Here is a 23,838-nt window from a genome sequence, read left to right on the forward strand (position 1 = left end):
ATTTAAAGTACCTATACGTAGGATAATGGTTTTTGTATTAATACTTATAACATTTTTGTTAGCTTGTCTTATCTTGTATGTTTTTAAAATGTGAGCTTTTAGTTTAGAACCCGAACATTTAACTTAACGTAGATTATTTATTATTGGCATTTATTTAAACCATAGTTACGATTGATTGGATAAAGGGTTTACCTTAAAGGTTCTCGAATTCTCTTTACTGTTTCGTTAGGTTTTATTTTGTTGGTTAAATGGGTTCTAAAACTTTATTACAGTTTTTGGGCAGCATACTTGTTTGGTAATACTTCAATTCAAATCCCATGTCTTTAAATATAATATTATCTTGAAGCTAAAACTAAATAAATCAAGTAACATTATCAAACACAACAATAATTTATATTGTTTTTATTTTTTAAACTTTCGTCGAAAAACAATAAAAGTTTTCATCTTTGATACCCAAAGTACAATGTATTTGTTATTTAGGTGTCTGGTTAGGTCAGCTATAAATTCAAAAGGATTGAAACACGAGAATATCGTTTTAAAGCGTTTTTAGTAATTCAAGTATATCATTGTAAAACCAATAGCTGTCTCGTTTTATTCGGTGGCAATATAATAGGTAGGTACTATAATAAATAATGTTCACCTGTCACCTACGTTGATTTTCCCAAGATTTTTCATTTGGTAAATTTTAAGCGATAATTTTATATAAAATATTTCGTTATTTTCTTTAAGCATTTGTAAACTGTATTATACGCCAGCACAGTAGAACTTATTGAGGTGTGAATTATAGTTGTAATTTTTAACCAACTTTAGAATATTATGATTTCATTTTGTAAACGAATTGTTGCTTGCCGAAAATGTAAAAGCCAGTTAGATTAAAAAAACATAAATTACTATTAAACCTGGTTAAACATTGAATTATTGTTTTAGTTGTAGTTTTTAGATTTATGTTTGTGTTTGGTATTGTTTAATTGTTTTGTAAAGTTATTAAACTTGTGTATTTATACAATTTCGTAGTTATAACGGTTATTTATATTAATAAAATTATATGTTTTTATTAGTCAAGTCTTAAATATACGTATGTACGTAAATTATCATATCCGGATTAGTGGATTTTTTTATATAGGTAATATGTATATTTTTTTGGCATTACAATTTGAGAGTTTTGACAGTTACTGGAATGATGTTAACATCTCATAATTTTCAAAATCAATATATAGATTAATTACTTAGATAATAACTGTAGTGTTTTTTCGTATTATTTATTAATGACATTATACGTATTATACCTACTATTGTTGTTGTGATTGTATTTTACTGTTTTATAATACCTAAAATTGAATTCGATAACATTTGTAGGGAGTACAGACTACACAGTTTATCGCAATGTAATGTAGATCATAAATATTTCGATTATTTACTTACATCTTCCAAACGTATTTGTTATATCTGATAACTTAATATTATTTATTTTAGTATGTTTCATTTAAAGTTCGATAGAAATAAATATTAAGTTAAAAAAATCAAATTTAATACTCTACGTAGTAAATAGTATAGCTATATTATAGCTACTAGCATTTTAATCGATTACAGTCCTATAAAGTATAAACTTATTATATACGTGGTTTATGAAGTCACATAACTACATAGTAATACTGTCATTATTATCGATCATACTCGGGGAAAGTAATTTTTGGAATTTTCAGTGTAGCACGTGTGTAGTTTCTCGAATAGTTTTCCGAGAAAATAGCGGCGAATGAATGAAACGTACAATTCAGACAGTTATAGATTTAATACTCTGTCTTGACCATTTTCCGCGTAAATCGGGCTCTGCACAGAATCAATTTTTTCTTTAGCTTTCACAATTTAAAGACACCCGCAATGTAGGCCGTAGCGTTAGTGTATTTACGTAGGAGGATCATAGTGGGTTTAATTAATAATGAACGAGAAATCGCGAATAGTTTTATTTTCTCGCTAAGAACATTCTAAACTCTGTTATTCTACCCGTCGCCATGTATATATTATGCGCTAATAATGTGAAAAGAAGTACCTAAGTAAAATAAAACCTGTCTTTTTTCTCTTGTTTTTTTTCGGAGTCATTCACTCGTTCGCTTATATTATTTAAAGCCTGTACGCAGCGACAGCGGTCGCACTCTTTCATGCACAACCTCGCCCAGTGATGTCGGGAAATTTTTCTATCTTCTTGTAAGCAATATATCAATGTATTCATGATTCATCTCGTAGTCTTTTCTTGTCCATCCAACCCCTCTTTCACCAACTACGTTTTTTATATACTGTATGTAGAATACAGTTATTTTTGTTTTATATGGATATTTTATATTGACATATTATATATATATATATACGTAATACGCGTATTTTATTGGTCACTTGATGGAACTGAGATTGTGTGATTTTCAATGAAAAGAAAAATGCCTTCCGTAAGTAGGTTGGTAATATACGCGGTAGAGTATGACAAGTCGTTTCAATCTCTCGCTAGCTTAACCGCTCCGTGGTTTAGGTGCCCCCATTTATTTACCCATCACCCGGCCTGGTAAATATTTGTTTTTGTGAATCACGTGATTTAAAATAGTAATAATAATAATAATAATACGTACTACACACACCCCTTTCGCGCCGCCGCTGCAAACAACGACCGCACGACGACCCGACACCGATTGTGTGCAGCACATGCATTGTACAACATTTATTCTATTGCTATTTGCGTGGTGGATCGTTCGACTATGGTTGTGTTTGTGTTGAGCAGGTGTGGGTGTAAGTGGAGGAGGGTGTATAAGGAATGATTGGAAACGTTCACCGACGCCTTGTGTGCAGGTATCTATAATATTTAGCTCTTATTATAATTTATAATATAAATATATATATGCCAATTCATTGTGTAGTGTGGATATTATTATTGTCGTTATATTTTACCGTGTTTGAAGTTACTCCTTCTTTGCCTTATATATATGGCCCGAGTGAGATGCAAATCATCGCACAAGTATAATACAGATTCCTGTGGTCGTGGCGCATATAGGTGCTGTGGACTGCGGCAGTGAATACTGAAGACAGCAGTCTCGGAGGGATTAAAATTCATACGATCCGCGGGGGCTCTCGCCCGCAGTGTATACATTACACACACACATATATAATATGTGCAGTGAAACTATATATATATATATAATATCAACCAGCACCATCGGACGGTGTTGGGGGGGGGGGTGGCACGAGCTATTGGTGGTGGGCGGCGAGTAGCGGGGGGGAGGTTTATAGGATATGAAAAAAAACGGACCGACCGGCCAAAGTTTTGGGATCTCATCGTTTCTCGTCGTCGCGTCTTACATGCAGATAGATCGTCTCATTGCTATACACGCGTACCATATAATATACTATATACATATAATATATTTTATCGTCGAAACATATATCGCGCGTGGTGCCGCCGGTTACGACCATTCCCGCGGCACGTGTATAAAATACTTTACGTCAAATTATCGTTATCGAGACCTCCACCCACCCTCCCCAACGGTGGAGGCCCGTGTGTAACGTCACTCCGCCAACCCTCTCCGCCGCCGCGACACATTCGTATATGTATATATATCGTGTACCTATTGTATATATATCAAATATAGGGTGAACGAGCCTTATCGATTGGCTGAATTGTGTCCCATTATGTGACCTCCTACCCTCCCGAAACATTTTACCGTCGTCAGTAGGCCAAGACACGGTTACCATATCCTGCAGGACATAATAATGTATTGGTATATGTACTTAAGATCGAAATCTCGTCGCTCACGTTATAATGCATTATAGGCGATGTAGGTATTACCTATCTGCGAACATACTCGATTCGGAATATTTCGCGATCGACTTAATTGGTACCTATGTACCTATATGTATAATTGGCTCATATAGAATTAAATAAAGCGTCGTTATGATTATCTTGAGCTTTTTTGATCGGAAGAGGGGTTACAACAATTGTTTTTCTTTTGCCGTCGTGGCGGGCGTTTGACGGCAGTTACCGCGATCACGGCATGGCGAACGTCTTTTTCCGCTTTTTTTCCCCACCGACGTGCAATTATATATACGCGTATACATTACACACAGAATACGCGTATCTGCCGCCGCGGCAATTTCCGATGGCGCTTGCGCGGGGGAGCTCGTCGGCCGTCCGTCCGTCTGTCCGTCGCTGTACGGGACGACACGCGCGCGCCGCCGCCGCCGCCGGGACACCGCTAGACGGCGCCCGGTCCCCCGCCGTACTGAACAACGCTCGCCGCTCTGCATCGCGCCTAGGAGCAGCGCACGCCGGCGACGTCGCTTCTCCGCTCGATCTCTCGATCAATCCGCTGGGTCGCCGCCGCCGCCGTATATAACCGCGTATCGCAAGCCGCCGGCGGAGCTCTCAGTAGCACGTTAACCGTTGCCGTCGCTGCCGCCGTCGCAGCAGCAGCAGCAGCAGCAGCAGCAGTAGCGCCGCGCCGTGCCACCACGTCGTTATTACGCCGCCGCTCCGCCCGCACACGGTACGTCACGTCTTCGTGCATCTTTGTGCATATTAATAATGTTATTATTAATAATTATTATTATTACGATAGTCAACAGAGGCGGCCCGAGTATTATTTTATTTTTCCATCCGACCGATTTGAGACTACGCTCAACTTACATACCAGCCCCGCGAACGATTTCATGAATATATAATATACATATTATTTATGTAATTTTAATAAAATTCTGAATGCAATTTTTAAATTCGAACATACTACGAGTGAAAATTTAACTGCCCTCCGTCGACACGATTTCTATGTCTAGGAGAAGGGCCCACTATAACTACTGGTACTTACTATAATTTCTAGAAATATACTTGCAGGTTTTTTCTATTCCGAATATATTATTTGCAAATTGCAATACAGGTGTCGTTCGATTTAAACGGTATAACCGTCACGGTCGTACCTATACGTACAACGTAGGTATTATATTTTACGGCGGTACTCAAAAGTTTGTACTCTGAAAATCGCATTAAATATAATATGCCCACGACGACGACGACGATGACGACCTCTCCCATCACGCGTATATTTATGTATGCGAACCATCAAAAGTATAATACTAATATGTTCGATCCGCCTCTGTTATTATAATATTTTGTATACCATATTCCATAGTAATAATATATTGTTACACTTGATGTTTGTATATTTTATACTAACAATTTTACCCGGCCTAATCTGACGCAACTTTCTCGATCTCTGACGCAGCCACCACCGCCGCAGCCGACACATGCTTTGTATAGGTACAGATAGTTCCTCTAATCTACATAATATACGTATGCGACCTACGATTTTTCATAAAATATTATTATTTTTATCTCGCTCTCCGTTGTTATACCCGTAATGGATATTATAACGTATAATAACTCGATGATGTATTTTCTCGCCGATCACCGAGCGCGTAAACCTACTGCAGGTATGAAATTTCCGATTTTGATCGTGATCTATTCTTGTTCCGTTCGAGTATAGATGGTACTCATAATATTATTACCTATATTATACGCGTTGCTTGAGGATATAATATATTACACTCTATTATATTGCACGGTTATGCGAAAACCACGTCTACAATGTAATATGTAGGTATATATATATATAGTGTGTATAGATAAACGTATGTACATTGATCGAGTGTTAAATGCATTATGTACGATAATAATAAAAATCAATGTGTTTTTGAAGTCATGAAAGTACCTATAAGGAAAAAAATTAAAATTTTTAAAATAAACAACGCGTGTGCTATATAGGTACATTTGAATATTATTAACATTTTAAGTTAATCAATTTTGAATCTATTTCAGTGTAAGTACATATATTATACATATTATATAACATGCATACCTATGCTTTGAACATCGTATCCGTCCGGAGGGATATTTACATTTTATGATACAAACATAAATGGAGAATTGTACGGTAGAGTCTTACGTAAACTCCATTATTTTTATATCAAAGTTAGTGACCCTGTTTAATTTAATTTAAACTCCTGTTTGATTAAAACGAATAAGTATAATAGGTATAATCCGTATTCTGCGTATTCCTGCGTAGGTAGGTAAAATTTTTATGAAATGCTAATAAACGTATATTTTATTACAGACCGTTCATTTAAACAATATAAACACCTGTGCAAATTAACTTTTATGATTTTCTGAAGGGAACTTATTTTAGTCTGACTTAATTGCGGTTTTCATTTGTTTTAATAATTACATATTTTTACTTTTTATATTATATTACGATGTACCTACCTACATATAAATTAAAATAATGTACACATATTTTCTATTTTGTAGTCTAATTTTTTAAGTTTTTATACTTTGAATTTTCGGAATAGCAATCCTCGTTTTATTATAACTCATATTTTTTTAATATATTGGTAAGTATGTACCTATATAAGTATCGAATATCGAACCGATATAGTTTATATTTTATTCAAAAATGCTTAAAGTTTATAGATAACAGTGATAAAAGTTGCATAAAATAACCAGAAAAATAGTATTGCTATACTTCGGCCAATTATATAAACATTAAATACTTATAAATAATTAAAACTAAGAATTATATATCTTATAGGTATTTATATTTATCGGTTCAATACCTAACGATATGTCAGTATCGGAAAAATATTTCAAACCAGAAATTAAAATTATAGTAAAAACCTAACTTTATGAGTTATGACTATGATAAAAATTGTGTTGGGAAAATATGGTAGGTGTATACTGACGTACCGTGTATATCGTTATCTGTAGTAGTTATTACTTTAAATTATGTACAAATGTTTTTTTTCCCTTCAAAACCATAAAACAGTAAATACAACCACGATAATGCAGTGTATCGTGTCGAAAAAAAAAATCGCCTCGTATATTATATTCTATGTGTACACGATATACATTATAACATTATACGATAACGAAAAAACAATACGTACTAAGCGTATAATAGGTTTATAGAGGACGCGCGTGAACAATAAGTCGCGACTTATATAATGTAGTAGTGTGTGTATAGTTTATTACGTAGGTATATCGTATATATATACTATGTAATGTTAGTATAGTTTTCACGTACCGCGTATATTGTACTTTATTCGAAAATAATAACTTAACAAACGAGATTCGTGCATGTTTATAATAGCGTTTGTATCCATTTCTATCTCTGTCTCTGTCTATTTATGGAGTATAATATTATAAACGTACGCAGTCGCGAAACTTCGTCATATTATTGACAGCGGCTATAGGAAAATAAACTATAATAACATAGTATACTTATATATATACCACATCTGCAGAGAGAACTTTTTAAACGTTTTTAATTTCTGTTTGTTGTGTTTCTTATATATACTTTTTGATGTATACGAATTAAGTGTATTATACCAAAGGAAGAAAGGAAGGAAGGAGGGTTTTGGTTTTGGTGGAGAGATGATGGGCAGCTTTATAAAATAATAATATTATTACTATTATAGGAGTTGGTCGTATCTAGATATTTGATAGAGATACGAGGTTCGTAAAAATTTAAGACTTCGAGGTGGATTGGACACACCCACATCCACACACACACACATATTACCATACTATAAGTCACGAAATTATTGTTATTATACCTAATACCTAAGTATATACGTAAAACGATTGATTGCACGGTGGTTCTAACATATTCGGTGCATATATAATGTACATTATACATAGTGACTTTAATTCGTGGAACGTGAATAAATATGAGTTACTCGAGTTGTATGAGTTTCGTTTCTTATTCGACCTTTAACGGCATGTTTTATCTCTTCCCTACTATAAGTTTGTTAGTGGATGTGTAATAATATAATATACGTAAATAAGTATAATACGATACGTGTATCTTAGCTGTGCGGTGGCGTTGAACAAAACTCGAGGGTAGGTACATAAGGTACATTATATTCATACAATACAAATACGTGCGTAAAATATCAACCTTACTCCAACCACTCACTCCCACCCACCGCCCTCCACCGGATCACCAAATCCAGTTCACCGCGTCGGGATCGAGAAAGTTTTCGCCGTAATTGCGTCGGTGAAACGATATACGAGTGTGCGCGCGTGTGTTTTTTTTATAACAATATGCGTTTTTAGGACGTGGAAACGGAGACAAGTAGATGACCATACCTACCACGTATATTATACACGTATAATACAACCAGGAAAATGGATCTGACAGAACAATTAGACTTCGCAATCACTTCTCCACGCTCCTCGGCAATTGGCAGACGACGACGACGACGAACGACTTAGACGACTCAAATACTAATAAGCTTTGACGACAAAATATAAGTTTAACGAGGTGTTATTTGATTTATAAGAAATTTTTTTTCGTAAAACGTGCTCAATTTTTTGTTTAACTCGAAATACGTCTGCCGTATAATTTATAGTAATAATAATAATTAATAAGCGAACGAATCGAAATTTTAAAAACCTCGACGAAAATGCAAATAACACGCGGTCGGCCGGTAAGGCGAGAGGGCGGCGACGGCCTCGCGTCATGATGAGCTGATGGATGACGACGGACCGGCAGCGGTGGACGACGCGGCGGCGGCGATCGAACAGCAGTTGGAGCAGCAGCAGCGTGAAGAGGCGGAGAGGAAGCGGCTGGAGGAGCTCCGGGAGCGGGTGCTATTCTACCTGACCACGTTCTTCATACTGCTGGGCATCGTCAGCCTGTTCGTGTTTCTGTTCCTGGTGCCGTTCCTCATCGAGCCGGCCATCACGACATTATTAATGGAGTTCGACGAGACGCCGACCACGTGCGTGACCGCCTACTCACAGATCCGTGAGGGTGCATCCAACTGCTCGCTGCCGGGTGGTTGGGCGTCGTGCCGGGAGGGCTGCACCCGAGAGATATATGAGTGCGCGCAGATATTCGTCAACTACACCGTACCTAAAGACCGGGCGGGAGACTTGAACGCCCGGAACCGGCGGTCGCTGCTCGTCCGTGGCTACCGGCCAATCGAGCCCGAGCCGGCTGCTGGGTGGGCGTATTCCCTGGCCCGCATATACCCCAATGTCAAGGGGTGCGGTTACCCGCCGCACCTGAACTGCACCGAGTTCCGGAACCGGTATTTCGAGGTGGGCGCCAGCTACCCGTGCTACTACAGCCACGTCGAACCATGGGTGGTCATCACCGAACTGGACTTAGCCAAGAGCACTAGACAACTGGTGTACTCGATGGTTTTCCCCATTCCGTGTTTCGTCGTGTCCGTCGTGTACGTAGCGCTCGCGTATTTCTGCGTGTATGCTGGCCGGCACCGCAAGCCCAAGGTCAAGCGCCGCGTCGTCCGGCGGATGGTTGGCGGCGGCGGCGTGACCGGAAGCGGAGCGGGCTACGGTGCTGGTGGTTCCGCGTCTCGGGCCAAGTCTGGGGGTTCGGAGGCCACGCCGCTAACTAACAACAGCGGCGCAGCTGCCGCGCCTTTTTCGCCCACCGGAACCGGGACACCCGGCAGCGAACCGTTGTACCGCCGACGAGGTGACGAGAACGAAGACGACGACACGTCCGGAACGTACTACGGCGATCAGCTCAGGTCCACGTTGGCCGTGGACGACTCCGCCGCCGACTACGTGAATGCGCTCCGTCTGTCCGAACACACGCTCAGACAATCAGACTCTAACGAACCGTCCAGAGGCGAGTGGTCCGACGCCGACGGCGACTGCGACGACGACGATTGCGAAGCGAGCGTGTGCGATAGCAGCCTCGAACAGTCCAGAAAAACTGTCTCCGCTACCGCCTCTACCGCACCGTTTCCAACCAATTCCACCGGGTATGGTCCTTTATACTTTTTTTCATTTTAATTTATTAGTTTCCTCATGTCGTTTTTGTGTTTTCCGCGGTTTTTGTTGATTATCATCTAAGAACCCGCTTCGTTCTTATTCCGACGTTGGTTTTTATCGCTTCGACAAATAATAAGATATTATATTTAGGCATATTTGGAGTTGTTAATTCCTTTTAAGTCCACATTCAGTAGGGAAACTATCGTATATATTATTGGTATTCAAAAGTTGTATTTTACAACAGCGATTATAGTTTAAATTGAAAACGTGTTGAAAAATAACGAGTTCTGTGATGTGTTATTAGCACTTCCTGGTATCTGTCACTTTTCTAATTACGTAGATCGATAGCTCGCGAAAACAGTATTATACGGCTAAACTTTGAATTAAAACGCATTGACACGTGTATTAAATTAATCCTAGTAGCTTATCTTACACGTCTTTCTGCATCACTTTTCCGTTCGCCTGTTTGAGGTTCGTCGTCTCTTTAAACTGTTTGTGAGAACTCCCCACCAAATTTAACTTAACCTTGGGCCCGAGATTTAACCGTCTATAAAGCCCATAAAAATAAATAGGTACGTATAACAATTATAGTATTAGTGACGGAGTTAATACTGCAAAGGGCTCTTTGTTTGTTATGATATTTTTTATTAACAGAAAGAAATTCTCTAAACTTTTTCTTGGGGAAAAAAACTCAACCCTTATCTCATTTGTACAATGTACAATATCTCAAATTTAATTAATATTGTGAATTAGGTAGCTTAAATACACCTGGTTGATTTCGTTTTCTTTCTTTTTAAAACAAGTTGACTGCCTTGAGTATCATATTATGTGATACACGTAAAGCTTCTCCATTATTGCCCTTAATATTTTATTTATATTGCCAATTTCGTCTTGATTATTATATATTATGATACTCAGCTCGGGTTCATAAAACTACGTATGATGCTCAAGGCGTTCGTGGTAACATCTTTATTTTGTCAAACGGTGTGTCTGAAAGAATCCTTTGCTAAAGCATTATCATCTAGGTTATGCATGGATAGTAGATACTATACTTCTTTTTATACTTATTTAACTCATTAAGACTTATTTAGCAAGACTTATTTTTTTTATACATAATTTGTATAAAAAAAATAGATACAGTAAATCGTAAATAATATCGATATTTAACAACATTGAAGACACTTGAAACACTTACAACGGTTTAACAATTGGAAGTTGAATTATCATTAAAGTTTGATTTTTATATAAAATAATTAATGCATGAAACGGCTGTTAAGTTTATTATATTATACTTAAATAATACATGTACATAAAATGTGTAATACATTGCAGGTTATTACAATATATACTATATACCTTGTATACAATGTATAGTGTATAGTGTATACCTATTACATTATTATATATGTAGAGCTGTTATTATTTATTTCTTATGAGATTGTAACAAGTGCACTAGTAGCGATATGATACTTTTTATCCGGTTATTTTGGGGAGGATTCTAAACCAGTTATAATGACGTATAGTCGAATATCGTACTAATAATAATACTTATTGCTCGCGAGTGAATTATTATTACCTACTTAATACCAGTAACTGTATATGGCTATAAACTTTTAATTTGACTATTATTATTATAGTGTACAGTTTCCCGTATATTATATTATTTGATTATGTTGATCCAATGCGCTGAGTATAATATTGTTAATTTGCTAATACAATTTTGCACACAATTACGGAAACGTTTATATAGTAGGTAGTAGTAATGATGATAATAATAATAATCGATCGTTCGCATTACAATTACGTATATAATACTATAATAGGCGATAACTTAAAAATGCGAGTACCCGTCGTTGTTCAAGTTTGAATACAGCTGCATAGATGTAATACATGTTTGTAAATTATCGGTCATTGGTTGTATAGTGTAGCCATAATTTATTATAAATGTATTACGTAATAATGCAATGTGTGACGGTGCGTCGTTTTTGCGGCTCCCGCTGAAATCTTGGCGAAACGAATTACATACACTGCTGTGACGCAACAGTATAATATATTATATATTGGTATGATTCACCAAGCATGCCCACCCCCAGTTTTAAGTGTCCAAAAGACCAATAAGCCAGGAAAAATTACGAGGCTTGGGATTTATGGATTTATGGATTTTTGTAAATAGATTTTAACTTGCCATCTAGTCTTTTAGGTTTTGGTAGAAGCAATTTTAGATATTGAAATTAATTATTAAAATATTAATAATTAAAAGACTCATGAATTCCTTTATTTAAAGACTTAAATACGTTTTCAATTTTTTAAATTTCAAAAATCGGCTTAATCGAAACTTAGAAGACTAGAATACAAATTCAAATATCTTTTCTAAATATTAAAATTCATCAAACTCGAGCTTCACACTTTTGTCTAGCATTTTGGTTGTTTTACATGTTTTTTTTCTACCTGCATTATCAAATTTTGATTTTTGGAATATTTAAACATATTACAAGACCATATTATTTTGCCATTAAGAAGTGTCCTGTGGCGATGTAGACTTCTGTTTTTCAAATGATGAAAGCACCACATTAAAATGCGAATTTCGGTATATGCTGTACATTTACATGGTGGTACGAAGGGCTCGTACATAGCAGTATATTATCGGGTAGGCAATCCACTTATGGTAGGTTTCGGACTCCTTGAGGTGCGTGTAGGTATAAGTGTATATATTATATATACAGAAGATAGTTGTCCCCTGTGCATTTCGTTGCCCGTAAAAGATACCACCACTTATAAGATTCAAACTTTATGTTAAATTCATTACTTAATACCCGGTGTTGAGATGTTCAAAACTTTAAAAAAAAGACTGATTTTTAACACATTAATCATAACATTGCACATTTGTTTGTACTTATAGGAATGGGTTTATTTTTGTTAAGTGTAAGCGTTAACTTAAAGATCACCCAGTAATATTCTTTTTTTTAAACATAAATAACGTTATTATGGTTTTCATATAAAAGCTATAGGTGTATCGTGCCCTTGAATTTGTTTTGAGTGTATTAATGACTGATGTTTTTGTAGTAGATTGTTTTTAAATTATATCTAACCATTACAAAATATTGAAATAAACCGTTTCCCATTAATTAACGCCTGTCGATTTATCCCATCTTAATATCCATGAATGATTTTTAACACGGTGATTTTGATGGTTTTGACTAAATATAAAATATAAAATTATATTCAATCATAATAATTATTTAATTTTTTGTAACTAATAACAACAGTATAATAAACAGAAATATATTTTTTTGGTCGTGAGCTAAATAAATAATATCAAATTAAAAACAATTAAGGACCACTTATCGAGATAAAATATAGCCTATAAATCCTTGGGATAGCTTTCTGTTGGTATTTTTTTTTAAATCGGTTAAGTAGTTTCAGAGGTTACCCCGAACAAACAAACTATTTTTTTCTTCTATAATATTCTGTATAGATAAATATTAGATATACCTACAAAAATATAAAATATATGTAATCCGCAAATTGTATTTACTTGACTCTTCTTTACTTTTTTTTATAAATTATAAATATTTATAGTTAGATACTAAAATTTTCAAAATCTCACAAACTAATTATCGTGAATTTATTTATCCTTAATACACCAAGTTAAATAACTCAAAAACTACTCTTTAGAATTTCGATTTTGATACGGCAAAATTTTCAGAAAAATTATCCGTTGAATAATTTACTGTATAGAAAAGGGAAATTCTCATTTGAAAAACAGAAGTTTGTGTAGCACACTCCTTATTAAGTAGTACCGAAAATCAGATTTTGAATTACTGCATTATCGAAGGAGAAAAAGAGGGTGAGCATGCTCAACTCCTCAGCCTGTATGTATATTAATACACACGTTACAATAACACAGTTATATATGTTGTGCGTGCACGCGAAAATGTTTTACGTGCCTCGTAAGTTTTCTGCTAATAAGTTAGAAAAGTGTCATCCCTTTATAATATTACTATATTATGTGTATTATATATAATCTCGTGATGATACTTTGTGTAGGTACGCATAAAGGTATACGCGGTGAAAACGATTCAAAGGAATTGTCGAGCATGGGCCCGTTGTCGCGTACCAAAGTTTGAAATTATCAACGCGATAATTAGAGAAACGCTATAGGGGAGGTATACCGCTGTAGAATTTTATAATACCTATAGTTTAATTGCACTCCGGCCAGCCGTTTCGTTGATAATAATCGAGAAGATTATTTAACGAGCTGTGTCGCAGTTTAATTATTAATTTATAAATATATTAAACGCACGTATACACCGTATTATTTCATCGACGCAACGCTGTCATATTATACACGTTTCCACCTTATATTTTTTTTTTCCCTCACCGACCCTTGAAACAACCATATTACGATATTGCGGTTTAATATGCAAACGTGTACTACGGTTGTGTGCTTGCTGTGTCGTATAGGTTTTTGCGTATTACATCCTGTCGATTTATCGACGTCTTTTTTTCAAAATATTTGTTTTTATAAATTGTGTACAACTATATAGATTGCAATTTCACCAAAACACACATTAATTGTTTCCGTATCCATATATTTATAGTAATGCGCTCTTCTATGAGGAATAACGATAAAATATTACGTAGTATTTTGATTTACTATACTCGCGGGTAGCGGTGCGTATGCGTTTATTTTCGTTATTACATATTATTAAATTGATATGCACATTACGCGATTGATATATATATGTAATATAGAATAGAATATGATGTACAAGCACGTCGTTTATAAACGAGATATAATCTGCAGTTTACTCGACTGTGCGTCTGTGCGTAGAGGTAGGAACCTAATAATTATAATATTTTGTCAGCGCACCGTTTTCCTTATAATACCTCGCCACACGCGATATCATTATTTGAACTTTGAAAGTATATATATATATATATATGGGTATAGTTATTATAACGATTTCATTTATACGACGAGTGGTTACGATAATAATAAACAAATCGGTTAGTTTAAAACGCAGTCGTCCCTCCTGGAGCACTCAAGAACCCCTTTATTTATTCGTGAGTGGTTTTCTCACGAATCGAAATTTTAAAATCTAACTGCGGAATTGTGGTTTTCTCTTTTTATGCAATATAAGTCCGAGTCGGTCCCTACTGGGAATTTTTTTACAACACGAGCGTCAGTGCCTATTTTTATGTTAAATGTACGCCATGACATACATGATAAACATGGCATACGATGTAGAATTTAAAAAAAAATGTACATCAATATTACTTTTAAGTCCAAAAATAAAGTAGGTATATTATGTTTGGTCATATCATAAAAGTTTTGAAATATCCGAATTCCTTTGAATCCAATTTTTATTTGCGTTCGGTTATAATAATTTAAAAATAAAAATGTCAAACTGTTGTTTTTTAAAAGCTATGAAATATTTAAATAATAATTCTAGCTTGGAACCGATATTTGTACGTTGTAGTAGTAATGTTGATTTGAAGTCGGAAGTAGATGTATAGTCAAACATTGTGAGGGGTCAATATATATTATAGTATTTATCATATAGGGAATAAAGACTTCGTTCTTTCAATCGTGCAGGCATACCGGACGCGTGAAAGAATGTATTTAATGCCATTCAAATTAAATAAATAGTTTATTTATTTATTTATGTACCTATAGCGCTATTGATGTCTAGGTTATACGTAATACAATATAGAGTATATATAATTTAGGTAATATACACAGGGTAATATACACTTCCCCTTTTTTTCACACAAGGTTAACTCATGAAAATGAGAAAACAAAGTTGCCCATCCTGTATTTAGTTGTTTACCAATACGTGTTAATCGTCTATTATAGTGTTTGTATAATGTGCATTGTGTTTGTACCGTTACCGGCTCTATACCATTACAAAATGTAATATGTATATCAGTTTCCGTTTTCTCGTGGAGTTATATAATATTATTGTATGATAAAAATCTTATTGTACCCCGTGTGCAGCTCGCATTGAGGTCATTGATGCCCATCGTATTAGTATAGTAGGTATAAACGCGTTTTCCGCATCATTTCGTGTACTTATATGCGCGTAAGCCGTGTATTCGCGCCTTTATTCGGGTCGTGGTAAACAAACATATTTCGCCAAAACCTATAATTTTCCCGGGAAATCGATTTCTCTCCTTGTAAACCGTATCTCTGCAGCAGCAATCGGCCGGGGTTGTATTTTTTTTGCAGTCGACTCGTTAGCTTTCCTCCTGCGTCAGTCGCGTTTCTTTCGTATCGCGCGTTCGTTTCTACGTGTGTGCGTGCTGTGTAAACGCGATAAATCTAAACATTAATTATCGTCCCCGCCCGAGTTAAGTATATATATAACACACACACACACACACACACACACACACACACACACACACACACACACACAACAGTATTTTTGGGTACGTGGTATAGATGTGGTTCACCTCGTTACTTCGGTTTTGGCGATCTATCCGTATGTACATGTACATCTATACATGAATTTAGGAACATTAAAATCGGTCAAAATGGTGGTGCCCGCGGCTGTGAATCGACTTTGGCGAGCCTTACCGGGGGCGCCGCGTTGAGATGAAATCGTTGAATTTCCAATGAAACACGCGAGCGCATGATCTTCTTTTTCATCCCGTACCCACGACGCACATCGCGATTCGCGAGACCGTTGACCCAATGACCCAATGACCCATTCGATAAATATTATGAACTCTAGACAACTTACTATATTTAAATATTGTACATCATAATATTATACTACTAAATTTGTCTATATTGCATTTGCGTGCGTAATTTTTGTCGTATTATAAACGATAAGTAATGATATTAGTATAATCATAATTTTTCGAAACGAGTCTACGGCATAATATAACTTACATCGAATTATCGAAGTATAATTATTATATTCAGTCAGCAATGGATCCGACGTTGCATCGTTCTGATGTGCCTACTTTAATTAAATATCGTTTAGAATAACTGAACGACTTTTGATTTGTTTTTCTTTAACAATCGTCTATCATAACTACCTATCATATTATAATAAAAAAACAATTGCCTACTATATAAAAATCGTAAACACGCTTTAGTGATAAGCAAATACTATATACATTTTTATGTTTGTCATAATTTCCACAAAAAATCGATTGCTGTCGATAGTTGTTTTGAAATCAATTCTTATCATCTGTAATATTATTATCAAATATTATTATTTATTATTACTTCGTACGGTGTGCTGTAAATAATGTTAAAACGGTTGAGGAAAAGTAGCTTATTTTATATATTTTAACTGCCGTTCTCGCCCTTTGAGGAGTTGGATGGGTATTTCCCCACCGTATTATAATCACCGTTTACACTCGTGGCTCACGAGCCGTAAAAAATAAACTTTCGCTTTCCAAAGCTCTCCACGAGAATTCATAAGAACGCGCGTGCGTGTACTAAAAACAGCAAAATAACACAAAATAATAATAATAATAATAATAATATAGCTGCATTGCGCGCGCCAAGACAATAAAATAATGATTATATGGGTTGTACAGGACAGTTGTGAGTTAACCGCTCAGGAGACAAGTACCGCAGACGACTACCTAATTTATTACAATTATAAATAATTATATTTATTATTATTCACATTCTACACTTTTTGGCTTCGTTTTGTAGCTTACTTATAGGGTCATTAGTTAATTAAGTTCATTTCTTTATCTCTAAGTGTATAAATAAATATATATATACGATAATGGAAAGTAGTTATTTGTACATTTTTTTTTATTATTGTTTAAGCATCAAATGGGTTTATTTAGCTTACAATTATGAAATAGTTGGGCTTAAAATTATTTAAACATATGGAATAATATTTACACTAGATTCACATTATATTGAGTTGTAAAATTCAATTTTTTTTTAGGAGAGAAATTATTTTTGTATAGGGCCCTATTGCTTTGTACAGGATATCTGGAATTTGGCATTGTTCTCTGGTCTATAAATATTATACTGTCGATAATTTTGTGTTTTATTATGATGTTTGTGTTGCATGAAGGGCATATGGGAGGTTCTGTTTTTCTAATCAGGTATCCATGTGTGACTTCCGTGTGACAAACTCTGAGTCTGTTTAATATGACTTCTTCTTTACGGCATAAACTTTTAAGTTTTCGTCAAAGTTCAACGAAGTGCTAAATTTCTCTTAATTTATTTTCTGTTCCTTGGTGCCTTTCCGAGTTCCATAAATGTAGATATACAGTATTTATCAACATTTCTGTGTATGTCAACAATGACAAAAAGGAAAGTAATTTACTGTTGGGATTATTAATTGCATTTAGAGTTGCTTTGTCTTCTTCCTAATTTCCCATTGTATTGCAATGTCCTGGAGTCCATAGAAAATGTATATATTTATTGGATTGGTGAATCAGATATTGTTAGTTTTTATGGCCGAGGAATCTGTCTGCGTACTATATTTCAGACTAGACAAGGTACTGAGTGCGTTGGAACATATGTCGATTTTAGTATTATGAATCTTGAGGGCTGATTGCATTCCTTTTAGAAAAGCTGCGTATTCAGCTGTATAAATACTGCTATATGAATACTCAATTGAAATAAATGAGTTGTGTTTTGATGTATAACTGCAAGCCCTAAGCCGGTATGGGTTTTGGACGCGTCTGTATAGATTTGGATATTGGGATAGGCAGTATGTATTAGTTCATTAAATACATTTCTACACACTAGTTCAGCCGTTTCTTTTTTTAATTAAAACCATAGACTGGAATCAATTTCATAATTTTATGAAATCCACATGGGTTAGTTTCACGTTGGTAAATTGTGCTGGGGATAATATTGTTGTCTGTCATTTATTTCAGTAGTTTTAAACTTCATGGTTTTATGAGTTTAGTGTTCAACTAATAAATTATAATATATAAATGTAAAATGTTTTTAAAACTGTTTATTATTTAATTAATTGACAGCAATATTAAATGGTTTTTTCTCCCAAGTATAAAATACTATTTATAATTTAGTTATTTCAAATCAGTATAATGTAAATTAAACGAGATTTCTTTCACGTGCACTTTGATTTCTAATGTTATAATATAATCGTCGTATGGAGTGGATTGCATAATATTTTATCGAGGGTCCTATAAAATACTCTAATAATCTAATAAATACGCACGACGCACGTATTATATAATACTAAAATTATACGCATAGTATTCAGTTACTGAATCATGCGACCGAGGCCCATCTCCTAGGTCTCGTTAATAAAAAAAACTTTGTAAAGGTGCACCCCCGAGTAAAGTCATAAAAATAATATTATTCGTGATGTATAGTGCGAGGGGAGACGTTACAATTCCTAAAAAAAAATATGATTTATAGTTGTGATGGATTTTTTTTTTGGTTAAATTTATTTCGAGTCCTATATATGTATAACTTTATAATATTATGTTTTTATGTTACAGAAACTTGACCAAGACGATGACGACGTGTATCTTAACTCCTCCTGGGCCGACGGCGGAAGTCTGAAAAGAAATCTGCATCACATCGATAACATTTCCTGGAAGCCCACCAAATGATTTAATATAATACGCGACACTATTTAATAGTATTATAATAATTTCCGATCCGTATCGCGCGGACTGTTTTCATTTTTCTATAATAATACCTTAACGCGTTTACAATATAATATTGTTATATATAGATAACGTTTGATTAAATTTTCACTCAGATTAAAATATAGTGGTTTTCCGCTGCAAGTTTAAATTATGATTATATATATTTACTACATTAATTTGTCTGCAGTACCATTAGCAATCATATAGGATATCAGTAATCTAGGTCAATATATATTATGTATCCGGTATAGGTACCCGGTACCGCTGACAACACGATCGCGATTCAGGAAGCCAGTGTTTCAGAGTCCTCACAATATATTGTCATAATTTACACAGCTTTAGTATCCGACCGATCGTCTTTTATTCGACCAGTATGTGAGTTGTGTGGGTGCCACTGTGCGTGTCTATTAATGAAAACCATTCGACGATTGGATTCGGTTAATCGTTAGGTGTAATATTATATTATTATGCACAAAGTCCAGACGTCTTAGTGGCGTCTTGGAAACGTTTGAAATCAGTTTTTTAGACACGTTTTAGTTATATTAAAAAAAAAAATTAAATCGCTTTGTGTATACATATAATAATATTATTCACTGCAAGAATCCGTGCAAAGCCAAAGCTTTTTTTCGTACTAAAGAAATATAATATTGACTTTGATATCGCGGAGTGAAGAAAAACATTCTATTTAAATTTGCAGGAAAACTTTCCGAAAGCCCGTACGGTCTTCGAACTTCTTTAAGTTTATGTGTATAATTTTTTCGTGGAATTTGGCGCTCGCGTTTCTCACGAACGGGTACGATATATACAGGACGAGCAGCAGGGTTTTCCCGTTTCAACTACGCTTCATAATATCAACGTTATAAGAGCATGGGAAAACATCGCTCGGTGACCCGCCCTGTATATACAAGTGGCTATAGTGGCGTGTTTATATCATCATCACATACGTATTGTCCGTTAAATTTGGTACAATAGTAATTTGTAATAATAACAACAACACTACTATTGGTACATCTACACCAACAATAATATTATTATAAATGATAAAGGTAAACCAAACTATACGAGGGGTTGTATTGATAATATTATTATTATTGTATAGTGGCTGGTGGCTTTTGTTTCGTCTATCTACGTACATAGGTACTATACGTAACCCGGACACGCAGTGATTGACATGCATGATACATATAATTGCAGTAATCATCACAAGTCGTTGGAATCAGTACGCGACCCTATTGTCGATGCTCAATATTATATGACGTTAAATCGTAGGCGTACATAATATGATGAGAATAGGTATGCGTGCTCGGTAGGAATTTGCCGAAATCTCTGTCGAGTCTCTCCAAATCAAATCATCATTGAGGTACCTACACAGGCACTATACATTTATATTTTTTTCTGCAATTTGAAAAGTGAACCCAATAGTCTTGTTTTTCTACGAGACAGATACCAATTCCAATAGTTTAGAGTACCTATGATCCAGCCTAAATGTTCTAAATTTAATTATCGAAAAAATAACGGCTGCGGCCCTATTTCACTTAAACTAAAATACATATTATATTGATGGACACAAATACACAATATAACGATCAGTTTTGTTTTGGTTTTGACGGGTATGTAGTGAGGTGCGGAAGCATGGCCGTCCACATTTTTTTTGCCTACATTTTAGAAAAATGGTAAAACAGTATAGTCGTTTGCAGATGCGTGGCTCTTATAAAACTCTTGTATTCCTGTACAGTTGTTTATCAGAAATTATTACATTTTCGTTTCGTACAGTATAACTTACACTTACTCGTATCATGATGATCATTATCGTTCACCGGTAGGGTTTTCATCCCCAGTATAGTAGTCGACCATTCGAGAAACAAAATATGTTGTAGGTCGCGTCGCTACCCTAGCAGAAAATATATGTCTGGCCACCCCCGCAGTGCAGTATGCATGATGTTCATTATATTATGACGTGTGACGGCTACAGCGGTGTACTATTTAGCTGTCGAATAATAATAATAATAACAATTATTATTATTTTTGTATAAATGGCCGAATATAAAACGCGATTTCAACTCTGCGTTCATCGATGAATTATTGATTATAAGTAGCTGATATCTCTAACTAGACGTGCTAGCGGGGGGTTTTTATAGCCGTAAAATGCCATTTAGTGCATAGTGGTGGGTGCCATTTTATATTTTAACTTATTCAATAGAAATTATTATTGTTGTTATTGTTCTTGCATACGCATAATTGAGCTCAGATAAATGTGTACTTTGTAATGGTATTATACCTCTGTGGCGTAGCCAGGATTTTTTTCGGGGGGGGTGATAAACTTTTACACTTTTACACATTATATACGTACTACCACAGATAGATAGCTGAAAAGTGTTAATACTTATAGTACATTTTTAAATATTTTAAATACAATTTAAGACTTTTTGAGTGACTATCATAAACCATTAATATAGTTTTTTAATTTTCGTAACATTTGGGAAGGGGGCTGCAGCCCTCACAGTCCCTCCCCTGGCTACGCCACTGTTATACCTGCAGAACACCGATATAACAATATTAAATAATAACCGCTTGAAATGCACCGCTTTTACAGGACGATGAAATATTGGCTAAAATACTATTATTATTATTTAATTACTTTACATTTTTAAAAACTAAATCTATTATAATATACTTAAATATCATTTCCAAAAAGACTGATACGTGCTATTCGTTGTAGATATAATAATATTATTGTGACGTGTTTAATATTAAATGATGAGTAGTCGTAAGATCTCAAATTATTATTAATATTATTATTATTTTTAAAAATTTTAATCACGTTTCCTATATTATATAATATAAATACATGTATATATATATATATCATAAATGATGATACATAATATATAATGTATTTACTTCTAATTAATTGTCTTTCTTATTTATTAATTATTTATTTATAGATGTTAATTACAATACAATCGAACTAAATATAATATTTATTGTTACATTTACATGTTGTAATGATGTGACCAGCTCCTTATGATACATATTATATGTGTACGGGTAGATTTAAATAACATTTTTTTGTAATATTTAGGTAATTTTAATTGTAAAGTACAGACTTCCTAATTTTAGATGGTCTTTTAGTATGTAAGTTTTTCTTTTACTGTTCGTTCAATGTTTAAATTAAATTTACGCATTTTTATATAGGCCTAGATTTTTTAGGCAATTTTTTGAGAGCGTTTTATTTTTTATACTTACTATATTCAATCCTAACATTAATATTGTAAAGAAGAAACAAATTTTATGAATATATTTTTCATTGTTCTCTAGTACAATAATAGAGTGTTTCATTTTTTGAGTCTATTTTTTTGCACTTTCATTGTTCACGTTTACTATTACAATTATTTTATCGTAACAAAGATATATTCATAATAATTACTTCGAAATTTTTTTTGCTTACATTGTTACATGAATGTTATTTTTAGAAAGAGCACGCGGGAAATGTGACCATCACTTTTATGTGATACACTATATTATAATATAATATTTAACGATTATTATTATTATTATTATTATTATCATCATCATTGATGTGAAACAATTTACGAAAAAAATTATTATTATGTTGGAAATAAAAGAATGGCTTTATTATTAATATGGCATTTATTGAGATACCTCATATTTAAATAATAACATATATATAAATATATATATATTATATATAGCCGCATAGCTAGTAAATGGTAATGATATAATGTTGTGTAACACCTATTCGGGTTCGCTTATATTAATATTATATCTATGTATACAATTACAATATGATATTATATTGTATTGTCACGCGTTGTATTGTTTATTCTGTGATACAATTAATTATGCGGTCTTACGCGTTGTAGGTGCAAGTCGGTTATTGCGTTACACCGTATACATAATTTACACTTATACTGTTTGATATAGTATCTGCAGCCGTAACCAATGTTGGTATGTGTAACCGCCGACTACAAATACATGGTAACTAGTGAGATGAGATGAAGAACCCAGTTTAGCCCCGTTTTCTGTGTTTTAAAAAAATATGTTTTTAATCAAAAAAGGATACACCCGAAGGCGGTCAGCTTGCTCGAAAACACTGTCCTAACAACAAAATATAATTTTTGCGCTTTACAAATAGTTATCGATGTGAGAAAATATTTTATACTAGATCGATGTACTCAGGTCGTGGTTATCTTTACCTTAGATCATAATACGATCTAAGATCTTTACACTCTCTATCTAGTATAATATAACCGTGGTACATATGGATATTTCATAAGAGCAATATTAACCTGTAATAGTTAATTTATTAATGAACATTACAATATCAATAATCTATATTATATCTTATACTATAAAATGTCTTT

At 34.3% G+C, this 23,838-nt stretch overlaps 1 protein-coding gene across 2 annotated transcripts in view; it reads left to right on the forward strand.

Annotated features, from left to right (window-relative positions):
* Positions 1-23,096, forward strand: part of LOC132940483 (cilia- and flagella-associated protein 298-like) — a 60,096-nt gene extending 37,000 nt beyond the window's left edge. Inside the window, exons 1-3 of one of the 2 annotated variants that reach the window (XM_061008125.1) lie at positions 4,138-4,523; positions 8,144-9,825; positions 19,301-23,096. In XM_061008125.1, the coding sequence (XP_060864108.1) occupies positions 8,561-9,825; positions 19,301-19,364 (1,329 nt within the window). In that variant the 5' untranslated portion in view covers positions 4,138-4,523; positions 8,144-8,560 and the 3' untranslated portion in view covers positions 19,365-23,096. Of the gene's footprint in view, positions 1-4,137; positions 4,524-8,143; positions 9,826-19,300 lie in introns of those variants that run through there. The other variant, XM_061008126.1, reaches the window with a different exon arrangement.
* The last annotated feature ends 742 nt before the right edge of the window (positions 23,097-23,838 follow it).

This window comes from Metopolophium dirhodum, chromosome 3, assembly GCF_019925205.1.
Source record: "Metopolophium dirhodum isolate CAU chromosome 3, ASM1992520v1, whole genome shotgun sequence".
Classification (NCBI taxonomy): domain Eukaryota; kingdom Metazoa; phylum Arthropoda; class Insecta; order Hemiptera; family Aphididae; genus Metopolophium; species Metopolophium dirhodum.